At 33.8% G+C, this 14,494-nt stretch overlaps 1 protein-coding gene across 7 annotated transcripts in view; it reads right to left on the bottom strand.

The window, feature by feature from the left end:
- Positions 1-4,366: 4,366 nt before the first annotated feature.
- UNC13C (unc-13 homolog C) overlaps positions 4,367-14,494 on the bottom strand; it is a 586,284-nt gene continuing 576,156 nt past the window's right edge. For all 7 annotated transcript variants that reach the window (XM_077881171.1, XM_077881173.1, XM_077881169.1 and 4 more), the window contains 3 exons: positions 11,402-11,494; positions 9,541-9,700; positions 4,367-6,190 (listed from right to left, as the gene is read on the bottom strand). In XM_077881171.1, the coding sequence (XP_077737297.1) occupies positions 5,905-6,190; positions 9,541-9,700; positions 11,402-11,494 (539 nt within the window). In that variant the 3' untranslated portion in view covers positions 4,367-5,904. The remainder of the gene's footprint in view (positions 6,191-9,540; positions 9,701-11,401; positions 11,495-14,494) is intronic.

Here is a 14,494-nt window from a genome sequence, read left to right as displayed (position 1 = left end):
ATAATAAGGAATTAATATACATAAAGATCTTATACAACTCATCAAAGAAACAATCCAATTAAAAATAGGGATGAGATCTTAAGAGATATTTTTCCAAAGAAGGCATATAGACGGCAAATAGACACATGAAAAAGTGCTCAACATCACTAATCATTAGGAAAATACAAATCAAAATAACAATAGGTATCACCTGACACCTGTCAGAATGGCTAACATAAAAAAACAAGAAAGGACAAGTGCTCATGATAATGTGAAGAAAAAGTAGCCCTGTGCACTGTTGAAGGGAATGTAAGTTGGTGCAGCCACTGTGAATAACAGGAGGCACCTGGGTGGCTCAGTTGTTTAAGGACCTAAATCTTAATTTTGGCTCAGGTCATGATCTTATGGTCATGAGATGAGCCCCATGTAGTGCTCCAAGCTCAGGGGGGAGTCTGCTTCTCTCTTCCCTTTCCTTCTGCCCCTCCCCCTGTGCATGCTCACACACTTGCTCACTCTCTCTAATAAAATAAATAAATCTTCAAAAAAAAAATCCAGGAGGTTCCTCAAAAAATTAAATCTAGAAATACCGTATGATTCTATAATGCTCCATTTTAAAGATAGACTACTCAAAAATCTAATATCATAGGTAAAAGAATATGTAATTAATTTAGATACCACCTTGATCTATAAACATAATTTGGACCAAGTTAATTCTTTTGCTTTATGAAGGCCACCACTTGAGGACTAATCTCAGTCATAAGAAGTGCCTCAGACAGTGTACTGGAGTGGGATAGGGAAAATAGCTTTAGGAAAATTAGCTCTTCTGTGTTTCAGGTTTCTCTTAGACTAGGATATTAGGCTGATATTAGGCTAGTCATTACATCTCTCATATTCTCAGTTGCTTACTCTAAATGAAGAATTTTGATAAAATGATCTACACTATTCCTCTCAGTTCTTAAAGTTTATGATCTATCATATCTTTTTTCCAGATGTAACAGTAAGATGCGTTTACAGCTTGAATATATATAATCTTTCAAACTTTTGTAGCCTAACTGCCTTTCTGTAAAGGAAGCAAAAGACCAATGCATCATGAGTCTTTTCCTTTTAGCTTTCTCAGTTCAGGTTTTTGGCCATAAAAAAAATCCAATTAATTACCTTTGTAAAATGGTAAGTACAATAATTAAGTAGAGATTGTCAAACTGGATTAAAAAATGATGCAGATATGTGCTATCTACAAGTGTCATACTTTAAAGATTGTGAAATTGTTTAAAAGAAAAACAAAGGGAAAAAAGCATACCACTTAAACACTAATTAAAAGAAAGCTATGCTAATATAAGTTATTATAGATTTAGATTATGGGAAATAACCAGGAAAAAAGAGTGACACCATCATATAGTGGTAACAGTTAATTCACCAAGATAACCTCACATTCCTCAATGTGTATATACCTAACAACAGAATTTCAAAATATACAGAGCAAAACAGAAATGAAAAGATAAATAGACTCAATTATATTTGAAGATTTCATCTTTCTCACAGTAATTGATAGAACAAAGAGGCGAAGAATCAGTAAAATATTGAAGATTTGAAGAACACTACCAACAAATTTCACTTGTTTGTAGAACTTCTTACCAACAGCAGCAAAATACACTCTTTCCCTGTGCATATAGAACACTCACCATGCATATCTTGGGTCATAAAAATAAATCATACTAAACTGTAAAAAGTTAAATCATAAAAGCATATATTTTTTACTATAATGGAATCAAACTAGAATGAGTAACAGAAGAATACTTGAAAAATTTCCCAAGTATTTGGACATATAATAAGACATTTAATATGTAACTCATGCATCAAAGAAGATGCTATGGGGAGATTAGAAAATATTTTTAACTTAATAAAAATAAAATACAACATACCAAATTTGGGAAATAAAGCTAAAGCCTTGCTTAAAAGAAAATTTGTGGCATTAATGCCTAAATTTTAAAAGACAAAGGGTATCAAATCAATCTAAGCTCCCAATTTAGTAAATTAGAAGTAGAAAAGACCTCATCAGCAGAGATAAGAAAATAATACAGAAGACATTGAAATTCAAAGCAGAAAAATTTTAAAAAATCAATGAAATCAAAGCTAGTTGTTTTAAAAGATGAATGAACTAGATTAAGTCCTTAGCTAGATTGACCAATAAATAGAGGCAAAATATAAAATATCAATATAAAATTAAAAGAGGGAAAATCAGCACAGATCCTACAGGCATTAAAGGATAATTAAGGAATACTACAGAAACTTAATGTTCATAAATTTGATCAAGGCAATGAAAGGGAGCCATTCCTTAAAAGACACAAATTTAAACTCACTGAAGGAGAAATAGATACCTTTAATAGTTTTATGTTTATTAAGGTAGTTGAATTTGGTGTTTCAAACCTCTCAACGAAGAAGAAATCTAGGTCCACATGTTTTCAGAGTTGAATTGTACCAAATTTTAAGGGGGCATTTAAATAACTTCTAAATAATCTCTCCCAGAAAGTAGAAATGTAGGGAACAAGTCCCAGTACATTTTAGGAGGCCATAAATATCCTGATACCAAAATAAGACATAAGAAATACAGGAAAAGAGAACCAGGGATCAATATAGCTCCTGAATATACATGTAAAAATATTCAACAAACACGATTCTATGAATCTGTCAAAACACAAATGTATACCCACAGAGTATATGTAATTTAAGATATATAATGTGTTAAATAGATAGCTAACCATTATGTTTTCTACATTTATAAGTCTTTGTAAATATACTAAGAAGTGATTCATTGCAATATGAACTATTTTTAATATACTATTAAGGAGAGAAACATCAAACTATAATGTGCCAAAGTTTATAAAATATATCCTGATTTCAAAGTTATAATGATGTGGGAAAAAAGGACAATTTAAAATATATCTAATGTGATATTCACAAATTGAAATTTATTCTCCTGTAGCCATATATCTTAGTTTTTGATAAAAAAAAATACAGAAGCCTCAACCAGAGAGATCACCAATCCTTGGAGGGCTGGAAGTCAGGGAGCAAGGGCCAGCTGTTTCAAAGGGCTGGATTGAATGTAAGCACAGGTAATGCCAGGGAAGGCAGTCTCCTCCCTGTGTCCAAGAATTCTGCAGGGGTATGTGGGAATCGGCTATCCCTACACAGATAGTTTCTGACTCCTTATAAATGATTATTTTTTATTATTCAAATGTAAAGATTGAAGTTATTCTATTATTTCATGAAAAAGGTAGTGCAGTCATCTTTATATAAGTTAGAGAAATTAAAAGGAGAAAGTAAAGCTTACTTCAAGCATTTTTTTAAAAAAGCCAAATGAAAAACATTAAGCCAGAATTGTCATTTATAAATGTGCCTCATTTAAGGGAAATTCAATATATAAATTATCCTAGAAATAGATGAATTGGAACAGGTTGTGATGGGGACATCTGATTACATAAATGATCATTCATCAGAGCTCCTTTAAATAGTAAGTGCTCTGCTATGGTTTTAAGTACTTCATTTTAGCCAAATTTGATTTTCATGTGTGTGTGTGTTTTTTTTTAAGAACTTCTTATGTGAGGTTTATCTGTAGATGAATAACAGAGCTTTGTCTTTGTGCATCTTATCTAGAATAAGCTAAGTTACCATACATTTTAATGGATCCTACAGTTGACAGTGGTAGCTGTGAACTGCGTGATTACTAATTTGGGTATATAAACATAATAGGCTCTGTTTTGGAGATAACAGAAAGACTTGTGTTTTGGGAGAAACAACAAAGCCTGCAGAATTTAGAACTATTTCTAAGTTATTACCTGTATTTTTCAATATTAATAGACTCGATTCACAATGCCACTATTAGCATTTGATATATGTTGTATACTATGGTATTAAAAAAAAAAAGGGAGAATAGATCTAAGTAAATGCTGGAAAAAAAACGCTTAGCTCATAATTTTTTGAAGTGATCAATGTGAACCCAAACTGCCAGTTCTTCAACTGTAGCATGCTTGATGACAATGTGCTCCTATAGAGCCTAAGTCAGTGTTCTGATTCAATTATAAGATGAATCTAGAATTAAAGACTATTGCCTGTTTATCTGTTAAATGTTGTATTTCCCTCTTGGGGCTGAACAGTATTCAGGGACATAGAGGTAGATATGGAAGTTCTTCCTTATGTTCAATGTCATTATCTTGTAATGGGTAGCTGTTTCCATGAACACAATGCCTGAAAAAATCTTCTCCAGTTTTAATGAGACATTAGAACCAAATAATGTAAAAAGTGTTCTGTCCAGTAAAAAAGAGTCTGGGGTTTTTATTCCTAAGTAATGAATTCGGCTGTATAAATTAAAAAGGCAGAAAATACAACAGTGTTGCATGGGTTCAATATACATCCATTTATTAATGCATATGCCAGAGGATAGCATTGTACTATGCGTTTGGAGAAGTCATTAACAAAGCAATTGCCTAACAATTTAACATGAATTTGTGGATCTCACTGGTCTGTTTTCACACCCAGTAGCAAAATGATTCTGAGAGTCATGATACTAGTCATATCTGTCCTTAACATAGCAGACCAGCTTGTTCACAAAACATAATCATTGCGACAGGTTCTTGTTTCTGCATGTGTACGTTGTCCACTAACAGTTATGACCATAAGTTACAATTACAAGGTACTGCTCTACAGCCAAGTATTTAGATTACAGACTCTAAAAAATCAAACCATAAAAATACAGAAAATGCAAATATTCATAAACTACTTCATATTCAAAATCCAATCTAGTTATATTTTAATGTACCAAGCTGTATTAACTTGTTTTTCTATTGTATCTGATGCATTTGGGGCTTATAAATAATATAAATTACAAAATAATAAGCAGTTTCTTCAGATCTTATTTTACATTTTTCACTAAATAGATGAAGACATGTCTTTTTGCTCCAGTGCAATATATAGTAATGCTGCATTCAGTGTAAATCATTGAATATTTTTAAAAAGAAAAAAAAACATTTAACTGATTAAAGTGCTAAGTAAATAAGGAGATAGTCATAACTGTCAGAGGGAAAACCCTAACAGTAGAGTTACTTATTATAGGTAATTTGAAGAAACAAACCTTCCACTGCGTCTCTAAACCCTTAATCCTATGACTTTCTAAAGAATGAAATTTGGTAAAGGCAAGACATAATGCTAGATGGTAAATGTATCAACTTATCTTTTTTTTTTACAAATGTGATGTGACCTTGGCAGTTTTAAAGAACAAAGTTTTGTCAATATATCAAACATTGTTAACAAACTCTATTTAGCATTGCTTTGTATAAGTTTGCTTTAATAGCATTTCTTCACAGTGATATTTCAGAAAGGTTGGAAACTGGTCAGCATAAAATATTTCCCACCTTTTCTATTTTAATTTGTATGCAAAAATCATCACAATAGATCTGCAACTATAAAATTACAAACACTTTCTAGAAGTGACTGTATTTCTAGTTATGATAGAAAAGGTTATTTGTATGACATCTACAATGAGGTAAGTCTAAATAAAACAGAATTGGTAACAAATGCTTTCTGATCTATGAGCAATATAAGCTAATTTAACAAAGACAATGGATAAACCAAAAGAATTGTATATTTTAGTATGTTTAAAGGATGAGAAGTTGGTAATGAAATGAAACATTTTAAAAGATACTCTGGATATTTCACTTTACATCATAATTTTGGCACTTCATGGAACATTTATTTCCCAAAGACCAGAACTGGTATAAAAGTTCAGGAGGTTTTCCACATACTTTGTCGACATTGTACTGGATTACTGGCAAACACTGACACGTGGTGAACTAAACATTCCCATGTATTTGCACACGCATGCAGTAGTCGGAATTTATGAATTGTCAAAGATGATATCTTGCAGTATTTGTTTCAAGCGCTCTCTTCGGCAGATCTCGTCTCAGATTTCAGTCTTACAAATTCTTTAGCCACGTCATCGCCGGTCCTCTGAGAGAGTATTCTAAGGATCGTCAAGCCAGTTTCATCCATAGAGACATTTTTCAGAAGGGGATACCATGCTCCATAGCTTCCCTTGTCTGCTATGTTCTGTAGTTGAATTACTGTCATTCCGATAATTCTATCTTCTCTGGCAAAGCAGTAATCTTTAACTGAGAGATGAAGTTCATAGGCCCCTGGCCGGTTTTCATTACCCAGAATGCTGTGTGGATTAAAAATAAGAATTTTGAGCAAAACTTTTACTTCACCTAGGGATCAATATGGTTCTAAAATACTGTTAAAATGTTTCTACATTACTCAGAATGTTATTTGGCAAAATGGAGTATGATGTATTTTAGCTCTGATGCAAATATCATTCACATTTTATTTAAGTTGTTTTTATATAGATATTACTTAGCAATCTAATTTAAAAATGTCTTTGCCTAGAAAGAAATAGGAAATCAATCTGAATATGCTTTACTGTCTTGATATTAAGCATACTAATAGAAACTTTAATTAAAATATGTTACACTTCTTGGAGGTGTGGTCTTCCCACTGATATAGGGGTGAGATGGGTTTGGCAGGAATTGTGGGGGCTAGGCCAAGGCAAGGGGTAGTTCTTGCAAGAATTTCTATGCCATTTCAACATCAATTATTACATACTCTTTTCTTTATCTCAGACTCTTGGATATGCTATTAAATCTAGGAGCCTTTTTCTCGAGGGAATACACACTACAGACTATCAAGCTAACACAGACAACAAGACTATTCAAAAATGCCAAATTAGATACAAATCCCCAGAGTGAATCAGTTCCAGTAGAGTGTGGTGCTTCAATGCCGATTCTTTCTGATGGCAACAGTTAGACACCTGTCAAGTGTGGGGCTGAGGATGGCCTCTACTAACAACAACCTGGCAGTGCAGAACTGAGTATAATGAAGAAGGCTGAGAGGTCAACACTGAGAATAATCCTCTCCTGTCCCTTATTTTACTTCATCCTCAGATATCCTTGACTTTCTAATGAATGCACATCTGTTCCTCAGCAGTACAAGCTTCAAAATCCCTTCCTTTTCTAAGTGACATTTTTAGATCAAACATTTTGCAGTCACATTTTGTTTCTGGGCAACACTGATAACTGAAGTGTGTACTTACTTATTTTAGAGACAACCTGAGATAATGTGAAAGAAGATGGAAGCATGATGGGTAAGAACAGAACAGCGAAATATAATAGGAGCCAGATCTTGTGAATTAAAATGCATCAAGGGGATCCCTGGGTGGCTCGGTGGTTTAGCGCCTGCCTTCAGCCCAGGGCATGATCCTGGAGTCCTGGGATCGAGTCCCACATCGGGCTCCCTGCATGGAGCCTGCTTCTTCCTCTGCCTGTGCCTGCCTCTCTCTCTCTCTCTCAGTCTGTCTCTCATGAATAAATAAATTAAAAAATCTTAAAAAAATAAAATGCATCAAAATGCTTCCTTTTCCCAGAATCATGCTTGGTCTTTGTACCTCACAGTATTATATCTGAATTTTGCATGATTCAAGTAATTCCTAGAAACTTTTAGAAGACATTTTAACTGGATCAAATTTTTTTGTGTGTAATTTAGAGGACAGATACATGGAATCTTGTGAGCTGGTTTATTAGCATGGATTATGAATATGTTAATCTATTACAGCCATTTTAAGAGATTTGGTAGGATGGTTAAGTTTTAATGAGTGGTAACAGAGTTTAGTATTCAGAACTTAGTGTGCTGAAAAGTCTCTGGGAAAATAAGAATGCAAAACCAACAAGCAAAGAACCAAACCAGTGAGAAAACTGTTTTGGTAAGCTAAGGTGTGTGTACATGTCTAAACCCCAAAGGCTTGATCCTGGATCATCTTTTCTTCTCTACCCCCAGTTCAGCTCATCTAGATTTATGCAATTACATCTATATGCAGATAATTCTCAAGTTAGATCTAACTCTATATTTGATATCCCTTCTGGAATGTAACTTAGACATTTCCAAATCAATAGATTTAGAACAATCTTTGATCTCCTCTTTTGTCCCAATTCCCCCAACCTCAGGAAATCACTATATACCCAATTGCTTATGCCAGAAACCTAGAGGTCATCTTTGATTTCAGTGCCAGACAACTTCCATTTGCCTCAAATGGATATACTTTTCATCATTCTCCTCATACTTTGCAATAGAATATGGACCTGGAAGGACTGTAATCAATTAAATTCTTCATACCGTGTCTTCCAGTTGGTTTTGGTCAACAGGGAGCACTTTCAGAAAGTCAGAAGTAATGATGAGAATGAGGTCAGAGTCTATTTCTCTGGCTTCTTGTGTGTGATGCTGCCCTTATAATAATGTTTCCCTCCATGGAAGGCCACTGCTCTTTTTGAGGTGACTGATGACACATGAAGTTTTTTCCCCCCAATTTTAGTAACTCATTTTCTTCTCCTACATGCACAGTAGGGGTAATAGCCTAACCACTACCAGCTCCAGTTTACATCACTATTGCATATAGTCCTTCAAGTCTCACATCCTAGTAAATTCCTTTGTAAGTAAATCTGTCCTGAAATATCCTAAATTAAGTGTTTTCAGATGCCTAACTTAAATATTCTTTCTTTCATGTGCTACAGTCATTGATTGCAAGTTCTATAGAATCTACTTCCAGTACATATCTGGAATCCTTTCCACTTCTTTCCATCTCTAGTATTTATTTCTATTTCCCTACAACCCTCTGTGAGTCAGTATTATCTCTTGCCTGGCCTCTGCAATAGACTTCTAACTTATCTTTACATGTTGGCTCTTGTTTTCCTATAATTTTTTATACAGCAAATAGAATAATCATTTAAGGATATACATTAGATCATTCATGTTCTTATCTGAAAATTCTTCAAGGCCTTCTATTGAACTTCGAATGTAACCTTGTCTCCTTGACCCTGACTGCAAAATTCTGTGCACCTCTACTTTGTACCCATACTCTGGCTACTTCTTCAATTTCATTTCATCTCACTCTCTTGTCCACTACATAATATTTCTTAAATATGCCAAGTATGCTCCTGCCTTAGTCTCTGCATTAGCCATTTTTCTTGGTCTGAGATGCTCTCAACTGTTTTCCATGCATTACTGGTTCTTTTTTTCTTTCCTCTTTAGATTTCAATTTAAAAGTCACATGCTCAGAGAGGCTTTTCTGAGCACCCAGTCTAAGCAGCCAATCAAATAATCTATTCCATCAGCCTATTTTAATTCTCTGTATAGTACTATCCTATGATAAATTTTTGTTTGCGATTTTGATGTTCCTCATTTCTAGAAAGTAACTTCTGTGAGAGCAGAGACCTTCTGTTATATGTACCAAATAATGATGTCTGATGTATGGTAGGCACTGAACAGCTCTTGAACAATGGAAAGGAACTAAAAACATAGCTGTCTTAATTTGCCTGGGATCAGGGATGAACAGGAATACTTCAATCTATAGGTTTTGCTTTCCTTAGCAAAGCCCAGTGCCATTCCTACCGTGAACCCCTCAGTAAATTTAAGCTGTACAGTAGCTATGACCTGGTTGAGTAGGTGAATCGGGTCATGACTTACAACTGGAATGTTTCATTGTACTTTGGTGACCATGTGTTGCTTTTTGTCTTTGTGCCTTGTTTTCTCTTCTTGTCTCCAAGGTTGGGTCCCAGTATACAAACTTCCACAAACGGCCGGAACATTGCAGTGGTCTGCCAGTGTAGGTCATTGATAGCAATCACTAAAAACCAGAGACGGAAAGGAATACAGAGAGTTAGCAAACAAATATGTGAAATCATAGCCTTCCCTTTGGTCCTTAGAGTTAATTATTTTTTTAGAGTTAATTTTTTAAAAAATGATTTATGAAGCCATAATTTGCCCCAGATAGCATCCTAACTCCATTGATTAAAAAAAGAATATCCTTGAAGAAAAAAACAGTTTACGCCTTGGAATGCATACTTGAATAGGCTTTCAGTTCTAAGCTGTGTGACATTGATGTGGTGAGTTAGCTGTAACTGAAATGACATTTGTTACTGATAAAAAGTTATCCTTGTTTAAGTAAAAATGTGATATTTTCATATAAAAAAATGAAGATATATTCATCATGAAATACCTAGAAAATATACAGAAAATAGATTAAGATAAAATCTATAATTTTATCAGGGGAAATGACAATATTCTGGTATGTATGCTTTCAATATTTAATTACTTTATATATAGAATGGGATCAATATATCATAGTTATGATAAACAGTTATGTTTTTGAAGTCCATCATGGTTATCTTTCTACTTCATTATATATTTTCCAATTGCAAATATTCTACTTTACAGATATTCTATCCTATATTTAACTAGTCACTTCATGTTAAATATTATGGCTGTTTCCTAATTTCAGGCATCATAAAGAATTTTTAAATGTACATTCTTTTTTTAAAAGATTTTATTTCATTCATTTTATTTCATTTCTCTCATTGATGAGAGAGAGAGAGACTGAGAGAGAGAGAGAGAGAGGCAGAGGGAGAAGCAGACCCCATGCAGGGAGCCCAACACAGGACTTGATCCCTGGCCTCCAGGATCATGCCCTGGGCCGAAGGCAGGCACTAAACCACTGAGCCACCCAGGGATCCCCATAAATGCACATGCTCATATGTACACTTTTTCTCATCCTTTGATAATGTTAAAAATATAATTAAAATAGTTAATATAGAACTTAACCATTAAATTTCACCTTCAAAATGCCCGCAGCATTGAGAGGGTTTTTTTGTAATCTAAAACCAATAGATTGAACTAGTCATTAATGTGTGGGAAATATCAGAAAGGGAGACAGAACGTAAAGACTGCTAACTCTGGGAAACGAACTAGGGGTGGTAGAAGGGGAGGAGGGCGGGGGGGTGGGAGCGAATGGGTGACGGGCACTGGGTGTTATTCTGTATGTTAGTAAATTGAACACCAATAAAAAATAAAAATAAAAAAAAACAAAACAAAACAAAAAAAAAACAAACAAACAAAAAAATCAAGCCAGTTGTTGAAAATCACATAGAAAGGAAGTAAATATGTAGGTAGGTAGATAATGTGAATAGTAAGAACATACTGACTTAACATACAAAATTTGAGAAGTAATGGAGCCAACCATAGCACTAACGTTCAATGTATATCCTAGCATCAATGAGAGAAAATGTTCAAACTATATTGTTTTGAAATGTAATCACCAATGTATTTAAACCAATTGGATATTTCAGATAATATAGGTTAAATATCTGTGCCATTGATTTTTTTTTTTCAGTTTTAGATAAAAAGTTCTGGTTTCATGAAAAAAATATGAGCATATTCTAAAATAATTAAACATTTAACAAAACAGATCTAAGAAACAATTACTTTTTTATATTATTGCTCAGGCTTAAAGTCTAGGAGGCCGTTTGATCTATCTGGACTTGATATATACCTTTTACAGTGACTTTATGCTCTCCAGTTCCTGGGATAGCAGTGATGTCCACATGAACGGAGATCTGACCCACTGAATCTTTGGAGGGGCGACCTGCAAATAAGCAGACATTTACTGGCTCAAACTTTCAGGCTGCTTTAATAATAGACATGTACATTTTCTGCATAAGGGACTTTAAGGTGAGTTCATGGAAGTGAATGGTTCTTTTCATCAATAGCATATAATAGGTATTGATAAATGTTCACTAACTTAAATTTGCTACGCAGGTTTTAGGCCTTGGTATAATCATTTAGTCCACTGAACGAAAATTTCGTATGGTCCCAGGGCTCATAAGACACCCTGTTAGTAGTAGTATGGTGAAAAGAACTTGCAATTGCCTTACTAGGTGCTTAATTAAGTTCTATTAATTGCTTATGTGCAAAGGTGTGCTATTGCCTTTCATTCATAAAAGAGTTTTTCTAAATGCACTATATCAAAGCACTGGGGCCACAGAGATGGTTCTGTAGAATATCTCCTTTCATGAAGCCCACAGTAGGCCAAGAGAGACCAGCCTATGAATTGCTGAAATACAGTGTGATAAGTTCTATAATGTATATTTACAAGGTCTACTGATGTCATAAAAAGGCATAGTCAACTCTCCCCTGGTAAAGTTTAGTCAAGGGTTAACATACTGTTTTGGAAAGTGCCTGTGGTTTGGGGTTAAATACATTTAAATTCAAATCATAGTTATACCATTCTCTGATTAGATCTTGTCATATTTTCAAGTTTATTTTCTTATTTGAAACATAGGAATAATAACACCAATCTCTTAATATATACACATGTATTAACATCTATCAACATTCATATTTTTTTCTACAAATAGGAGCATATGTTCTAACTATCCTTTACCTTTTATCTTTTCACCCAAAACTATATTATAATAATCATTCCATTTCACTCTGTATAAAGCTATCCCTTTTTCTTTAAGATAGTCTGGTCTATCACAGCACTAACTACAAACAAATGTTCAATAAATACTTGCATGAAATGAATCACTGAGGTTTTAAAAAAATATTTTATTTATTCATAGAGACAGAGAGAGAGAGAGAGGCAGAGACACAGGCAGAGGAGAAGCAGGCTCCATACAGGAAGCCCGACGTGGGACTCGATCCCAGGCCTCCAGGATCACACCCCAGGCTGCAGGCAGCACTAAACCGCTGCGCCACTGGGGCTGCCCGAGATGTTTATAAATAGTTAAAACATTAAAATATTTAAAACGAGTTAAAATAATGTTTGGCATTTATTCCATTATATGAATATACCATAATTTATTTAACCATATTTTGGTTTTCAAACTTTTGCTATTATGAACAAACTATAATGAGTGCTTATTACTCATATTTACAAGTTTATAGTATAATTTCAGGAAGTAAAATTTACTTATGAAATGTAGGTGGAATTTTAATTTTGTCCCATAGAGATTTTTAAAAGATGATTCTTACTTCTTTTATTTAAAAGTTTTTAAAATTCCAGTTTAATTAACATATAGGATTATATTAGTTTCAAGTATACAATATAGTGCTTCATCAATACTACTACACTGCTCACTACACTACACTACATCATAAGTGTACTTTTAATCCCCTTCACCTATTTCACCCAACCCCCCTCATCCCCTCTGGTAGCCATCACTCTGTTCTCTGTAGTTAAAAGTTCATTTTTCAGTTTGTTTCTTTTTTTCTTTGTTCATTTGTTCTATTTCATAAATTCTACATATGAGTAAAACCATATAGTGTTTGTCTTTCTCTGATTGACTTATCCCATTTACCATTATACCCTCTAGATCCATCCAAGTTGTTGCAAATGGCAAGATCTCATTCTTTTTTGTGGCTAAGCAATATTCCTTGTATATACATACTATATCTTCTTTATCCATTCATCAGTTGATAGACGCTTGGGCTTCTTCCATAACTTGGCTATTGTAAATAATGCTGCTATGAACATCAGGGTGAATGATCTCTTTGAATTACTGTGCTCGCATTTTTTTGGTAAATACCCAGTAATGCAATTACTGTAACATAGGGTAGTTCTATTTTTTTTTTTTTTAAGAGTAGTTCTATTTTTAACTTTTTTTAGAAACCTCAATATTGCTTTCCAGGTTGGCTGAATCAGTTTGAATCCCTACCAACAGTGCACAGGCTCCTTTTTCTTCACATATTTGCTAACACTTGTTGCTTCTTGTGTTTTTAATTTTAGCCACTCTGACAGGTGTGAAGTAATATCTCATTGTGGTTTTGATGTATATTTCCCTGATGATGAGTGATGTTGAGCATCTTTCCATGTGTCTATTGCCCATCTGTATGTATTTTTTTGAGAAATGTCTGCTCATATCTTCTGGCCATTTTTAAATTGGATTATTTGTTTTTATTTTTTTTTGGTTTTGTTTTTAGTGTTGACTTGTGTAAATTCTTTACATATTTTGGATACTAACCCTTTATCAGATATGTCATTTATAAATATCTTCTCCCATTAAGTAGGGTGCCTTTGCATTTTGTTGATTGTTTCATTCACTGTGAAGAATTTTTTTATTATGATGTAGTCCCAATAGTTTATTTTTTCTTGTTTCCCTAGCATCAGGAGACATATTTGGAAAAAAATGCTACGGTCATGTCAGAAAAATTACTGCCTGTAATATTTTCTAGGATTTTTATGATTTCAGGCCTCATATTTAGGTCTTTAATACATTTTGAGTTCATTTCTGTATATGGTGTAATAAAGTGGTCCAGTTTCATTCTTTTCTATGTAGCTGTCCAGTTTTCCCAACATTATTTGTTAAAGAGACTTTTCCCAATGGAATATTCTTCCCTATGTCTGGGTTTTCTATTCTGTTCCACTGATCTGTTTGTCTATTATTATGCCAGTACCATCCTGTTTTGATTATGCTGGCTTTGTAGTCATATCTTGAAATCTGGGATTGTGATACTTCCAGTTTTGTTCTTCCTTTTCAAGATTGCTTTGGCTATTCAGGGTCTTTTGTGGTTCCATACAAATTTTAGGTTTATTTGTTCTAGTTCTGTGATAAATGCTATTAGTATTTTGATAGACATTGCA

This window comes from Canis aureus, chromosome 32, assembly GCF_053574225.1.
Source record: "Canis aureus isolate CA01 chromosome 32, VMU_Caureus_v.1.0, whole genome shotgun sequence".
Taxonomy (NCBI): domain Eukaryota; kingdom Metazoa; phylum Chordata; class Mammalia; order Carnivora; family Canidae; genus Canis; species Canis aureus.
This window is presented reverse-complemented; position numbering and strand designations above follow the sequence as displayed.